General features: G+C 49.5%; 1 protein-coding gene across 1 annotated transcript; it reads left to right on the top strand.

The window, feature by feature from the left end:
• Positions 1-15,229, top strand: LOC115079190 (cytosolic 5'-nucleotidase 1A-like). Its single transcript, XM_029582432.1, is given in 8 exon segments — positions 1-1,926; positions 3,247-3,311; positions 7,023-7,190; positions 9,489-9,531; positions 9,534-9,617; positions 9,767-9,889; positions 10,109-10,290; positions 11,015-15,229. Coding segments are annotated over 7 exon segments (945 nt in total). The 5' UTR covers positions 1-1,926; positions 3,247-3,269; the 3' UTR covers positions 11,318-15,229.
• Positions 15,230-15,870: the final 641 nt, after the last annotated feature.

Genomic DNA, 15,870 nt, shown 5'->3' on the forward strand with positions numbered 1-15,870 from the left:
ATGGGCAACCTTTGTTATTTCTTTTTCCCTTAAAAGCCCTGTTGCATTGCCTGCTCGTGTCATTGCATTGTAACACTGTATCTCAGGATGGAAGAGGGAGTGTCTCAGGATTGTTTGCAGCCTGATCGGAGTTATTAAGACTCGGGGCTGTGGCGCGGAAGCTGATGGCTTTCGCTTTGCTGCAAGTCGATTCGCGCTGTCGGTTACTACTTATAGCACAGGTGGAGCCTGGGTCGCTGTGCACGAATATAAATAAAGATCACCGGAAAGAGTTGTTTTTCCGTCTTTACTTTCGGTTTTATTTGTTGTGCCTCCCTCAGTCCCATCCCAAGGCATCCTAGTACTTGTAGACCAGGTTTGTCTTTTTAGCACTTGACTTCATCTTAACCACTTTACATGCTTACGCTGTTTGCACAGTTACTTCTTAGACTCATAAAGCTGTTTTCTAAGAGGATACATTCATTAAAGAGGTCTAACCTTTATTTCTCTATTTCGGGGATCGTATGAGTCCTGCATTCAGAGCTTCCTTCCTGCAGGTTTAAGGGTTTCCTGCTGGGCCTGTCAACAGAGCCTGCATTTCCCGAGGTCCAGATCTTAACACAAGTTGGAGTATAATGGTGACAACCTCTTTGGGTGGTGTACAAATGTGAATAGTAATTATTAGGTATTTGTGGCACACACCCTCGGTTCTGGCTATTCTCTCTGTGCAAAAATGACACCAGGCAGGTGGCACCTGGAGAAGCTGAATGTATTAAAGTGGGACTTGGATGAGTAAATTGAGCAGATATCTAAAAATGTCTGGAACATGCATGATATTCTTGACTGTAAGCTCCCTGGAGCAGGGACTTTCTTATGTGTATTTGTACAGTACTGCATACATCCGGTAATGTTTAAAAATGATAAATAGTAATACTAGTATGGGTATGTGTACAGCACTGTATATGTCTAGTAGCACTTTAGAAGTGATATGTAGTAGTGGTAATATATTCCATCAGTAGGGAAAAATTAGGAAGTGAGAAAAGCTCACACAGTGGTGAAAAATGTGGCAGCCAAAATTTACCTTTAAAAGTTATGCAGATCCATGTATTTGAAGCACAGAAATCCAGAGATACAATAACCAAGAGAGATTAAATATTGCTGACCATTATTTAGAAGAGAATAGCATTTCCCATCCTTTTCCAGCCCAAGCCAGGTGCACTTACATTAACAAAAAACTGTGTGGCACGGCAGCATCTGTGAAGCAGGCAGAGTGGACATGGAGAGGCCTCTTATAGAAAAAGAAGAGCTAGGGAAGCACCGAAAGCTCCACCCGTCTCTTCCACATTTTAAAACAAGTGCAGGAAAAGGGAGAATTCAGTGTAGTGTGGGCAGTCGGCTGCATTAGCTACCTAAAGATTTCTTCCTTGGCTCAGCTGATCAGGTCTCAAGGCACACTGGTTGGAGAGAAAGCGTTCTGATCATTTCCAAATGGCTATAATGGAGGATATGATAGAAACATTTAAAATACCACTACTTCTATAGTGCTGCTCGAAATATGCAGCATTGTACAAAAATATGGGACAGACCCTGCCTGATAGAGCTTACTGTCTAATCAAGACAAACATTCAAGGCAAAATAGACTTTGGCAATTTAATTAAGAAAATGATTAAAATCAATAAGCCTATAAAGTGGATAATTGGGAATTAAAATTTAACAGCAGCCTCAAAATGGTGGATTTTTAGGCGGGATTTGAATTAGGCAAGAGAGAGAGTACAATGCACCAGCTCAGGAAGTTTATTCCAAACATACAGGGCAGCCAGGTGGCAAGCATGGAGTCTGGAGTTGGTGGTAGAGGAGAAGGGCACAGATAGGAGCAAGTTTCCTGATGAGCGGAGTGCATGAGGAGATAGAGATAAGAAAGGCGCTGCAGAGTGAAGGCTCCTGTAGGTGAGAGAGGAGCTTGAACTCCATGCCGGAATGGACAGGGAGCCAAGGCAGTGGCTTGAGGAAGAGAAGTTACATGGGTGTAGCGACTTTAACAAAAGATAAGTTGCACAGCTGGATTTTGGATGGATTGCAGCAGAGAGCGATGACTCAGTGGGAGACCTGTGAGGGGCAGGTTGCACTAGTCTAAGTGGGAGGTGATGAGAGAGTGGATAATGGTGCTGGTAGTGAGTTCAGAAAGGAGAGGACTGATTTTGATGAGGTTATAGAGAAAGATAAGATGCATTTGAGCAATGTTTTGGCAATGTGGAGAGAAGGAGCTACAAGTAAAGCACAAAAAAAACCCAAACAGTAGTTGTGGTGGAAAGGGCAGCTCCAGAACTAGAGGCGATGGCATAAAGCTGCGGGTATTAGATTTGGGGAAATTGAAGGAGGTATCTCTTTGATAAAAAGGAGGTGGAGCTGATTGAGTCAAAAACCAGTATCCATTTCCAAGAATTGGGTCTGCACAAGAGCAGACCCAATCCTTGGAAATGGGAGTGTGCGGGGTTAAGTCATCTCCGGTATTATGTGCAGAATGTAGCTGGTAAAATGAACAGATTGGATGGGCCTGCTGGTCGTCGTCTGTCGCACGATTGTGTTTCTGTCTAGACGGAGATTAACAAAGCAGCTCTAGCCGTGCAACCTCAAAGTCACCATTTCATCCGGAGCCACCACTGGTCAGCCACTTCCAGAGCATAATTAAAGAACTGGTCAGAGCACCCAGCGTTCCTTCTGGGATTGGAGGGAGTCTGTTTGAGGTCTGGTTAGGTCTCGTGTATCTGATATCAAAACACATTCTGCAATCTAGAGGAGGCGACAAGTATTGGTCCCCACCTGCAGTAACTTAACTGCCTTTTGACGCAGGACTGCCTCTGTCCAGATGTTATCGTCAGGGGTTCTGGAGTCTGGGAAACTCTCCTGGGGATTGGTGCAAGACTTTGAGCAAGACAAGAGACAGGCTTTCGCTAATTTGGGTTCTGTTTCAGATTTTGATGTTTGTTTAGATTTCACCTGGTCAGTTGCTGTTGAATAAATTGTATTTCCCCTTAAAGACCCAGTAGTCGTGATAGGGACGGTAATTGTATCTAATTACTTTCACGGTGCAGCTTGCTGTGGTAAAGATGTAACACCCTGGATACTTGGTATCATCGCGTCTGTACAGCCAGCTCCTCGGCAGATGAGAACTGTGCAAACCCCCTGAAGATAGAAAACCAGCTGTCTGCGCGCTCTTAGCTCCTTTCTGCCTGCAAAACTAATCATCCTTTTCCCCTTTTCTCCGAGGTCTTTACCAGTGCATGTAAAACATGGAAGACGAGAAGATCATTGTGAACACAAAGGTGAAACAGGTAAAAACAAAACAACAACAAAAAAGAATCATTTTTAGCCCAGATTCTTATAGGGAGAGAGTGTGTGTGTGTGTGTGCACGCGCGTGTGTGTCTCTGTGTGTGTGTGCGTGGGTGTGTGTGTGTACACACACAACCCGCCCTGCCGCCCATGGGCACGTTACCTTGCAGGGCAAACAGATTCTGCTTCTGACTTGTTAATCCATCCTAACATCTTGTAATCCACTTTGACAGCAGTTTTGAAAGTAAATATATCAATCCAACGTGGTTCAGGTTTCTGCCTTAGCGGCTCTACGATGAGCGATGAGCCACCCTTATTTAGTTATTTAAAACATTTATGCTCCACTCCTCCGTGGTTCGGAGCGAGTTATTTCTTTGTTTGATTGATATATATATATATATATATAACACGTGTGTTTCCTCATCTGCTGGGAAGGATATGAGATGGGATTTAGTTGGGAGATGGGAAGGGGGGGGGGCTAGGAGGGAATTCCTTATTGATATTCGTTCTGCTTTAGGCATAGTATATAAAAGAAGAATACCATACTACTTCATGCTCTCTATCTCATTGTTAATAAAAAGATTTGCAGTAAAAGATTCTGTCACAGATAGATGGAGGACAAGCCAGTGACCGTCCCCTTCCCCCTCATGTAGGGAAGCAGACCAGTTCAGTCTCAGAGAAGTCAGAGCACATTGTGATGTCAGGGAGCATTTTTAAGGCTGCCCTGCCATTGGCTAGTGTTGAGCATTTTTAAGGCTGCCCTGCCATTGGCTAGTGTTGAGCATTTTTAAAGCTGCCCTGCCATTGGCTAGTGCCTGTGGTCATCGGATGACTCTGGTTTCTGATCGGTGAAGAATTCGCATACCGAATGGTGCCATATCGTAGTGCACCATTCTGTTCCTAAGAAGGAGCCCTCCACCGCGTGCCCCGAGATCAGCTCATCGCAGACTCTTAGACATTCTCTCCTCGCGATTAGGACGCTTGACGGAAAGCAGGACTGGAGCTTTTTCTGGCGCTCTTCCTGATGATCTGCGCACCAGGACCTGTGCTGTACCATTCAGGAGACAGAGCTTAAAGCCTTCCGTTTTGAACAGGCTTCTCAGTCCGAGACATGAATACTCCTGGCGCCTAGTAATGATGACCATTCAGCAGGCTGCCTGTGTTGTTTTTCTTCTGTGGCTCTGATTGTTGTTATGTTTGTATTGTTGGTTTACATTGATTTTTTGTCTGATCCCTGCCTTGTAAGACAGATAACAATTATTTTTCAAATAAATAAATAAGCATCCTGAATGTTCACACATCTCCTTGTTTAGGGTTTATTGAATCGGACCCAGGGAAAGACTTTAACTCCTACAAGTCACAGAACTCCCTTTCCAGGCAGTTAAAATGCAAATGAGATCCGCTTTGTTTCAGAAGTTTTCACCTGTACGTCTGCTCCCGGCAGTACGGCAGGACATAAGAACCCGTCTTTCATTCCCCCCTACCCCTCGGTGATATGTCCCCCTCTAATGCATCCTCTTATCCCCTCCACCCCCCATCTCTCTCAATCTCATCCTTCCACCTTTCCTTCTCTACTTCATTCTAGATACAGCCACTGCCTCCCTTCATGGCTCTGCTCCTTCCTGACTTTGCCGGGTAAGAGTTGGTCAGTGACGTTCTCAATAGTCGTCTGATTCTGCTGGTGTTCCAGAAGGCTCTGGGCTTTCCTCTCTAACATCTAGCTTGCACCAATTTGCAAGCTTTTGGCAGGCCTTAGTGAGGGCCACCGTGTGTATACAGACAGTATTCAGTTTTTGTCCATGTACAATTCACTTGGCTTGACGCAGCTGAATTGATTCACGTTTTGTTTATCCACCACCAAGCAGTGATTAGCACATAATAAACACGCTTTAAATATCTCCAAATCAGAATTCACCATTATCCATCGTTATTGTGGTAATGGTTTTCCTATGTCCTTTACCAGCGATAATGTTGAATGTCCTATCCTTCCTCGCCTAAAGAACATCTGTTTCTGGATTGATTTGCCAGGTTCTTCGCATTATGTGAGGTTAGAAGAGACCCTATTAGAATCTCATGATTTCCCTGCGATAGTTCAAGAGTCAGTTTTACCTTTTTGCTGGATTACTGCATCGCCCTGTACGTGGGCCTCGAGGTTACCGCAGACTGTAGCTGCTCGGCTGATCTCGGGGAAGAACCATAGAGATCATGTAGGTGCCTGTCCTGAGCAGCCTCCATTGGCTTAATGTTCAAAGCCATGTTAAATTCAAGATCGCAACGATGGTCCACAGATTGATGAGGCTAGATTCACTGGTGTGGGCCAAAGGTTTTGCTGTGAGTTTACAACCTAACACTCTCCCTCTGGCCATCGCAGACGTTCCTTCTCCCAATCCAGCTCGACTCATTGTGACTGGAGATTGTGCTGCCCCCACCCTCTGGACCTCCCTTCCTGAAGCTTTTTGGCTTACGGATTGCGTGAAAGCTTTAAGGCAATGTTAAGAACATTCTTGTTCCTGCAAGCTTTTGGCTGCCTGCCCATTCCCAGCATTGTCATTTTAGCGGTATCTGCATAATTCATTTTTTTGTGTTAAAGTGACTGTTGTCCTTTCTCATTTGCTAATTGTTCTCATTTTTTTGTGGGTGTTAGTTTGACCATTGCTTAGGGCTACAGTGTAAGCAATTGTCACATAAATAAATGCAAAATTAAATACAATTGTTTCTGAACGCCTTTCCTCTCAATGACATCAGAGATCTGAAGCTTGGACACCCCCCTGGATGCCAAACTAAATCAGGAAATGCAAATGATGACAGTCATAAGGAGCGCTTGCACCCACTTCCAGCAACTTAAAAAGCAGATAAGGCCATATATTAAGAGTGACAGCCTGGCCACTCGGAGATCTGCGTTTCTCCTGTCCTGGCTAGACTACTGCGATGCACTGTGCATAGGTCTCCTACACAAATTCCTAAATGTCTGCACTTAGTGCAGATCTTATCTGACTACAGCTTCAGAGATCCCACTGGCCCAGCCCTCCGGGTTCCCAGTCCCCTACTGGGCTCAATCAAGCCCTCTGCATTGGCTTCCAGTCACTAAACGATCAGGGCCCAGTCTGTCTGCAGGATTGCCTGGCCCTTCCAGAGGATAAGATCCTCCAACTCCCTGCCTGCCTCCATTTCTCTGACATCTTTCTTTTTATGGTCCATCTGTCCGGCCCTCTTCCTTCTTCTCCCACAGTCATCACCTTTCCCCCATCTTTGATGAGTCTTACTGCTGCCTCTCTAGTCGCCCCATAAATCTCCATTTCCTTCTAGCAGCCTCTCGCTCCCCTGCATTGCCCCTTCTAGCCCGGTATCTTGCTGTCGAACCTTCCTTTCCCCCCCCCCCCCCCCCCGGCTCAGCAGCCTCCTGCTTTCTTGGATCTCCACTCTCCGCAGCCTCCTGCAGGGCAGCTGAGAGACCCTTCCCCCTCCTGTGATCCGGGGCTGTGCCTGCTTGGTCTGCAGGAGCTTCCAGATGTGCTCAGCCCCGTTGCCAGACAGGAAAGCCCAGTCACCATGCGACCCGGAGCCCAGCATTTCGGCAGCCCTGGCATAAGCATTTCTTGCAGCTTCTCAGCCGCCCATACGTGCATTCTGGAGCCCTCGCTTGTTGATTTAATCCTCACGGGGTGGCTTTCGTTCTTATTGGCTTTTTTTTTTTTTTTTGTTCTGCTCGCAGAAAGATCCCAAGGAAGCTCTGGTGATTGCGGTGACCACCAGGGCCATCTTTGAGCTGGAGGAGGAGCACCAACTGTTCCTGGTCAAGGGGAAGGAGGAGTACACTAAGCACCAGAAGGCCAACGAGGACAAACCCCTGGAGAGAGGCACCGCCTTCGGCTTCATCAAGGTGAGGCGGAGCTGCAGCGGCAGGTGGGCTGATGCCCGAGGCCACCGGCTTCTGAGGCTGAAGCTGTGGGGCAGGGGTTCCTCGAGGGGGGGGCCTGCTTTTCAGGCGATCCCCCGATGACCGTGCACGAGACAGCTTTGCATGCACTGCCACCGTGGTCCGCAGTGGTGGAGGAGGAGCAGGTGAGCTCTTTGGAGAGCAGGGAAGACAGCACTGCCAACGTCGTGCGCTCTGAGGCGAAGGGACTTCTTATTCCCCAGAAAGTTGTAAGGAAGGGGAATAAAAGGCACAGGAGCGAGCCAGTAAATGATTACATTTCTGGTTTATATTCCACCTTTTGTGACCGGTCAGCCACTGAAAGCAGGGTTACATTCAGGGCCTGAGGGTATTCCCTAAGGACTTACAATCTAAAAGCTGCAATAAGGCGATGTTGCACATTAAATGACGTTTATTGCACGGTATCGTCAAAGATTTCCTCCCCCTATTCAAACTAGCTGCTTTGCATGCATAAACTTGCCTAATTCATGCAAAGCAGCTCCTGCATGATCACTTCCATGTAAATAAAACAACACGGCTGACTTTGGAAAAAAATTTGGCCAACTTATTTCATCACATTTCAGGGAGGTGTAGTTACAGTTTCTTCCCACATCCCGATGCCCCCAGGAGGTCTGTTTAAAGAGCATATCTCCAAAAAAGTGCACCCTCCCCCCAAATGCAGAAAAGACCCCAGGACTTTGCATAGACCCTTCCTCGCTCGCCCATCCCAGAGCTGCCTGCCGAGGCAGACCCTCCACTTCCCAAATCCTTCCCCTTGGTCTTAAAACCAACCCCCTGCCCCAAGCAAAAGCCCCCTCCCTTCCATTAACCTCCCCTCTTTTCCGTGGGGTCTAGTGGTCCCACCCTCCCTCCCGTCCACCAGGAAAAAAAAAAAAGACCCTCCATAATCCTGCGAAGGCTTGTTGGGGAATAGTGGGGGCCCAGAGCGCCCCCTAGCTCCGGACCTGGTCGACACCATTTTGGAAAATGGCGTGGGCTTGACTTTGCCCCATCACTCGATAATGGCATCAGTCTGCCTTTGCCCTTTTTGTAAAATGATGTCGACCAGGCCTGGAACGAGGGAGGTGGTGGCTGCTTCAGGGGGGTGGGGGTGGGGGGGATAAAGGAAGGGAGGAAGGTTTGATTGGGGCAGGGGGAGGACCAGGATTTGGGAAGTGGGCTGGGGGTCGTTGCATGTTTCAAAGGGTGTTTGTTTTTTTAGGGGGGGGGGTTATATTACCTTGGAAGATGGGGGAGGGGCTGGGATCTCCATAAGACCCGCCCCCCCCCCCCCCCCGAGGGAATTTGCCACTTGGAGGAGTGATTTTAGGGCCATGAGCCCGAGGTGGGGCCGCCATCGCACGAGTAGGTCCTGTTTCATCACGTGATAGTTTGTCGGGGAGGGGATAAATATGACAGGGCACCCCCCCCCTCCCCCCCAGTGATATTTTGCACCTCCTCCCCAGCGATAAAATATTATGACCTGTAAGTTTGTACCTGAGGCAATGAAGGATGCAGTGACTTGCCCTAGGAGCATCAGCGGGATTTGGTCCCTGGCCTCCCTGGACTCCGTCCTTTGACCTAAGCGCTAGGACTGAGCATGGAGCTCTTTTAGCCCATGGTGAGAAGAGTAAAGTATCACAGCAGAGGAGACTCTGATTGGGTGTAGGAGTGGTTCCCATCCTTAGTTTACTCCTCGTTTTTGAGTTTCTGTTTCAATCAGAGACAGCATTTCCTCGGGCTACAGACCCTTCAGCTTTAATTCACTTGGGCTTTTCCTCCCATTTATAGCATTTTCCCCACCTCCAGTTTAGTCCAGCCGGGGGGCCACAGGCTGCAGCTCCCTCCGGAGCCTGGCACGCCTGCACCTGGAGACCGGCCAACGTTGCTGTCATGGCCCAGTGGTTAAGATGCCCATCTCCAGCCCCACCCTGGGGGCTATCAGTGCTGCTGCTGCTATCACCTAGTCCCTGGGCCTGCCTGAGATGGGATTCTTGGTAAAGTAAGACGGTGAGCACTACAGGAGACAATGCCATGGGGTTGGGGTCAGGCTTTGGGGAGGGAAATGGGAAGGAGGTGCCACTGCTAAGGCACTCATCCTGTTGGCTAGAGAATGGTGCTGAGGGTTAGTTTTGGAGCAGACGTCCCTCCAGAGCCTTGAGAGTTGCTGTGCCACCTGGGGAGGGAAGGATGCATGAAAGAGGCTTGACTGGAGCAGCACGCTCTCTCCTGGCACATCGTAAGCCCCTCTGTCTCTCTCAGGCAGTGCAGACGGTCAACGAGCAGCTTCTGGAGAAAAACCCAGAGGAAAAAGCCTGTTTGATGTCATTGTCCTTTCCAACAACAGTCCAGAGAGTGGCAAACGCATCGTCAACAGTGCCAAGCATTACGGTAAGGCCCCGGTGCACCCTGGCGTTCTTATATCTGCGCCAGATTTCCCTGGAATGGTGCCAGACCAGGCCTCACGACCTCACCACCCGTCTCTTCACACTCTGCTCTTCTGTGCTTTTTTCTTTTTTCGTTCCCCCCCTAAACCAAAGATTTGGAGATATCCAAGTTCTGCTTCGTTAGTGATGAAGACTCCACCATCTACTTGAAGTCCCTCAATGTAAAACTGTTCCTCTCGGCTGACCGGACAGATGTGTGCAACGCCTTAAAGAGAGGTAAGTTTGCTTCGCTCGTCGCTCTGTCCTCGTTCCTCTCTTTCGTTTCCTCTATTATTATTCACACTGTGCTCCCCGGCCAAACAAATCACAGCCACCCAAGACTAGGCCAAACCTCCCTCACCTTTGGCAAGTCGTAGCAATTCTGTTATCGCTTCCCTCCTAACAGTATGAAATGCTTTCCTCCCCTGGGCTGTGATCTTGGTTTCGGCCCTGCAGGTGTGTCGGCTGCTCTGATCTTTCAGCAGGAGGAAGTGCAGGCCAGCACCATGCAGCTGCGGGTGGCGTTTGATGGAGATTCGGTGCTGTTTTCCGACGAGACCGACCAGGTCTTCCGGGAGAAGGGGCTGGACGAGGCCGTGAAGTATGAGAAGGCCATGGAGGCTGTACCAATGGGACAGGTGGGTGCAGAGGCCCCCCCCCCCCCAGTTAGATACAGAGGCTGTGAGCACTGTGCCAGGGCGACAGGTGGGGTATAGGGCAGTGGCAGACAAGCTAGGTTCTCCAGGGCTGCAACCAAGCCTGGTTTTCAGGATCTCCACAAAGAATATGCCTTAGAGCTGACTGCACATATCTCATCTACATTCATTATGAATGTCCTGAAAACCAGTCCGGTTTTAACCAGGAGTTGTTCCCCACTGGAGGCAATGCTACTGGGACAGGTGGGCACAGGAGCTCCGGAAGGTATGGAGGATTCAGGAGCTTCAAGCAGAACTTGTTACTGATACTGTGGCTCCTAGGGTTTTTGAGTTTTCATGTTATCAGAGACTCCTGACAAGTCATTGTGGGAACAAGCCCAGTATTCCACACAACGCTGCCTTCACGTGCACCTCAGTAGTGGATCATCTTGGTTAACGAATAGCTTACCATGCTCTTAAATAAACCAGACAAATCTTTCATTTATCTAAGGCAAGGCGAAGTTGGCAGAATTTGCATTCCCGTCCCCTGAAAGCTGCCCGACCAGCGGATTCACACTCCCAGTCCTGATTGCAGTACAGGTCTTTCTAGTATCGAGCCTCGGCTGGCATTGTGTTACGTTGCTAAATAAGAGGTTACGTGCCCTCTCCCTGCCCCCCGTTTCTCGTCCTGAAGTTACATCCTTGCATTAACGCCTCTGTTTTCCAGGGTCCGATTCTGCAGTTCGCAATGCATCTTGGGAAAATGCGGAAAAAGTTTGAGCAGGAGAGTGGGCCCCTCCGCACATACCTGGTGACAGCCCGCAGCGGCAGGGACATGGGGATCCGGGCCATCAGGACGCTGCGGCAGTGGGGGCTGGCAATCGACGAGGCCTTCTTCATGGACGGAGCCCCCAAGGGCCCCATCTTGGCTCAGATCCAGCCGCACATTTTCTTCGATGATGGTCTCCATAACATTGAAGGCGCCCAGGATGTCGGTATCCCATCCGCCTTGGTGCCCTGCGATTGCTGATGGACAGACAGGCAGTGGGGGGGGGGGGGGGAGAGAAGGGGAAGGTCATTTATAGGGCTGCAGGGCAAGAAGGGAACCCAGGGTGACCCAGTAACACTGGAGCTGAGCTAAAAGGAAACCTCTTTGTGTTGGGTGAAGGTCAGGGCCTTGGCATCCGTGCCCCCAGGCCATAGATGACCTTCCCCTTGGCACTGCTTGCCAGGGCCCTCTTTCTTCTCGTGGCCATTTTCTGTATAGGAGCAGGCACTCCATTCCCGCCTCACAGGCTCATATGCAGGGATCCACAAAATCTCGGCTTTTAGCATTCCGCAGACAATTTGTACAGTGCTGTTTTTTTAATTTTTGTAAATGCAGGAGAAAAACTTTATCCTATTGTCTTAGCCAACCAATCCCATGTCATGATAAAAGGCTGTGGTCTGCATAGTTACTGGACTACTCCCTGGCTTTTGGCTTGTCCAAGTAGCATCGCAGCCGTCGTCTTAAACTCGGCCTGGTCCCCTGCCTCAGGTCTGTCATGCCAGGCTGATTCCAGCCCTAAGGGATGAAGGAGGGGGAAGGGTGAATGTGACAGCAGTGTTGGGGTCCTGGCATGATGTGAAGGGGACACATTCAGGCCATGGAGTGGGAGGGTGAGGTCAGACTTAGGGTTGCCACCTCATCCCAGGTCAACCAAAATAGGCTGATCCAGTCCTGGTTTTACCTCATCGCATGCAGGAACGTGGATCAGGTTTTCTTAGGGAAACCAGTGGGGAAAATGAGAGTTTCAAATCCATTCTTTGGGGGGGGGGGGGGGGGAACCAGGACCAGATCAGTCTGTTTGGCAGAGCTGGGGTGAGGCAGAAGCCTGAAGTGGGGACCTGGCACCTTGCTGCTGGCACATGGGTGACACTGCAGGGAGGAGTCCCTTCCAGTCCTCAGCTGGCGTCTGTCCTGGCTGGGGGAGACTTGCAGTGGTGAAGAAATTGAAAAACTGCTCCTGATCACAATTACCTGCAAACAGAGGCAGGATTATTTTGTACTGATGTTTGGCATAAAATACATTCTCTGACTCTTTCCTCTCATGGGAAGAAAGCACTTTCTAATGGCCCCGCTGTAAGAAGGCGCACTTGGCTGTGCACACAAGGTAACGCGGGACTGTGTGTACTTTGTGCCACTTTGCTCCCGATTTTAACCAGGAGTTGTGCACACAAATGAATGCCCCTCCCTGCAAATCAAGTGCAGCGTGGAGGATAAGGCTTAACTCCTGTTTCCTAAACGCTGGAAACTTCACTCAAGATCAGAGAAGGTGGAGTCAAGTTTCTGGGGCTAATGTTTGCCTATGGCAGGTGTAGGCAGCTGTGGTCCTGCAGTGCCACAACCAGGTCGGATTTTCCGGAGCTCCACGAGGAATGTGCATTAAATAGAACCGGATACCGGTGGTGGCAGTGCAGGAAAACCTACCTCCCACATATTCATTGCGGGCATCCTGAAAACCCGACCTGGGTTGTGGCCCTCCAGGACTGGGAACTGTCTACCCCCTCCTCGATGGGGGGGTTGAACCTGGAGTTTGGGGTGCGGGGGTCCTGCATGTGGGATTTGAGTGTATAAATCATGGTGCAGGCATGCCAAGCCTGCCTTTGTGTGCATAGTTTGGGGTTTGCATGCATTTAGAACTCCCGATGTGTCAGCTTGCTTCATCGGAAGTTAGCTCCTTGTTTTTTAGTGTCTGGGTGAAGAAATTGTGTGCTGACGTTTGGCGCCTGTTTTTTTATTCACATCTTATTGCTTTGGGGCCAATGGTGGTTGCATTTCCTGGGTACCAAAGCTGATTTATGTGATCCCTTGACGCAGTGAGAAGGAGATGCCGGCACAGAGTGCTTGGCAGATGGAGACTGAGCCTTCTCTCTAATGTTGGGTGGGGGCAGGGACTAAGGTGGTGGACCCCATGGCAATGAGCAGTGACCTATTATCCAGTTTTATTTTCGGGGGAAGGGGGGGGGGGTTAACCTCTTTCGCAGTGTATTCTGGGATTTGAAGTCCTAAAGCCCCAGAATGCTGGTCTCCCCTGGTCTAGGGCCGAGTTGCACTTACAGGGGAAACGATGGATGCCACGTTACTCTTTCCTCTGGTTGCAAAGGATTTGTTCTGGGTGCCAGGACTGGAAAACGCTCCACGATTTTATAGAGGTTGGGGGGGGGGGGGGGGGCTGCCGGTGGCAGGCTGAGTATTCAGTAATATATTACTAGTGACGGTGCGGCCTCGGCCATCCCATACAGACTGGTGAGAAGGGTTCCCAAAAGCAGCTACTGCATGCAGTGCCTTTATATGCCTGCAGTCCACTAGGGGGTGCTACACCTCTTCCCAAAAAAAGAATTCAGCAGCTTCTTCTGGCACAGAGGATGGATCCCTGCACAGGGGTTTGCTTTCTGGTCTGGCAGCTACAATTATGAGCACAGCGTGAACGAGGCCGAAGCGGCAGGAAAGATATTTGCCTAAGCAGGCTCCACGTTCATAATGCAAAATGCACAGCCCCCCTTTTGGTTATGTATAAATATTTAGATATAAAAAGGTCTTTTTGTTGGCGGCAGGTGGGTGCTGAAAGGCAGCTGCTTCTCTGGCTCCTTCCCACCGACGATCTCCAGAACCAGCTTGGCAGCGCACCGGGGCGGTGCTGCGAGACGGGCTCTGGGCTGTGAGGTGGGCGAAGCCTTGGCCCGTGCACTCTTTGCCAGGGAAAGTTTACGGCACTGCAGACCTGCCTCGGGATTTTTATTTCACTTCAGAGTAGATCAGTGGTTTTCAAAGTCGGTCCTTGAGAACCCCCAAGAGTTAACCAAACTATGCAAATGAACCGAGCCCTTACCCAGATGGATGCAGTTGTATTCATTGGGGATATTTTTTTTTTCTTTTTTCCCTGCTGGGAACTGATTGCTTGGGAAAGGTTATGGCCTCTGCCCAGCAAAACCACAGAAGAGGCAGCAGCAGCAGTGAAACCGTCCCCACACTGTCCTGCCAACGTGCCTCACCCCTGCTCCAGAGGGCCACCTTCAGGGGTGAGACGGCCTGGCTAAGCCCCTATGGTGCCAGATTGTGCTGGTACAATTGATGCAGGTTCCTGTCCACTGGGAGCTGAGCCGAGACGACCGACAGCTTTCACAGATGACCATAAAGTGGGCCACTTTCAAAAGCCATTGCCCCATGTGCATCTGGTGTCCTGCAAACTGTCCTCGCTCCAGATGGCTTCAAGCCCACCCAGCACTGCAGAGTGCGAGCAGAGCAGGCGCTCCCGTAGCAATGTGGTTGGGGGAGGGGACGTGCGTGGCTTGCATTTGACGCCGTGCGTGTTATTTTATGTGGAGGGAGTCCCCACAGCAAACGCAGGTGCAAAACTCCACGGGTACTGTGTACCAGTGGCAAGTTCAGACTGAAAGGCCTTGTGCATCTTCTCTCTGAAGCTGGATACAGAGTTGGGGGTTAGGAAGTACCTGCAGACGGTTTGACAGTCACTCCCTCTACGACTTCAAGGGGCAGCAACTTTTAGTCCTTGCTGACCTGAGCTGGTGCCCGGCAGGCGAGAGGCTCTATCTGTGGGCCAGGTTCCTCGAGCTGTTCCCTTTTGCCGAGGATGTACTGGGGCTTCTCCAGGACCAGATTCTCCAGGACCACCCACCCAGCGTAGTTACATAGTTATGCACCAGCCCTTCCCGGCTTTTTCGTGGTCAAATAATCCTCTGCATTAACCGCTGTTTCCTGAAACAAGGTGCCACGGTTTCCTACTTTTAAGTGTCTTGTGGGTAATAATGAGATCTGTAAGAGTTTGGAACACCTCTTGTGGTGGTCTGCCTTGTCAGCATGTGCAATATTTTGTCTTCCATCACTGCCAGGTGTTTCACATCTGGACTGGAATTTTAGCATTAAAATCTTTGTGCTAAACCTCTTGTTGCCTGTCTTTCTGTTACACCTCCCAGCTGATATGGTGCAGTTTTAAGAGGCAGTGCCTCACCCACATCTGTGGTCAGATGAAACGTTTTTCTTTCATAGATTAGCTTAATTTGCATCTCATCTGCTGTGGTGCTGAGAGCATGGAACCAGAGCTAAAGACCAGGAAGGCAGCTGAGTCGGAGAGGTTAAGAGAAGGCTAACAGGCTGCGCGTACATTGATCCCATCACACCCATGCGAGCGTGAGACAGAGAGCCACTGACAGAGCACAAGATTTAGTCTCTTGTATGATCTTTATCCTGTTAGACTCTATACCCTCCCGGACATAAAGTGCCACACCCCCACCAAGTTGATCCTCCCTATTATTGTGATATAATTTGTACCCTGATATAGCACTGTCCCATTGGTTATCCTCCTTCCACCAAGTTTCTGTGATGCCAATTATGTCAATCTCATCATTTGCTATTATACACTCTATCTTACTACATGTATGCCGACGACATTCAACTCCTCATTCCTATCACTTCCACCTTAGAAGACGCATTGTCGACAGCAGCCACACACCTTGATACAATTCGAAATATGGTAAACCACCTAAAACTATGCCTAAACATGAGCAAAACCGAATGCATGC

This window comes from Rhinatrema bivittatum, chromosome 17 (assembly GCF_901001135.1).
Source record: "Rhinatrema bivittatum chromosome 17, aRhiBiv1.1, whole genome shotgun sequence".
NCBI classification, from domain to species: Eukaryota; Metazoa; Chordata; class Amphibia; order Gymnophiona; family Rhinatrematidae; genus Rhinatrema; species Rhinatrema bivittatum.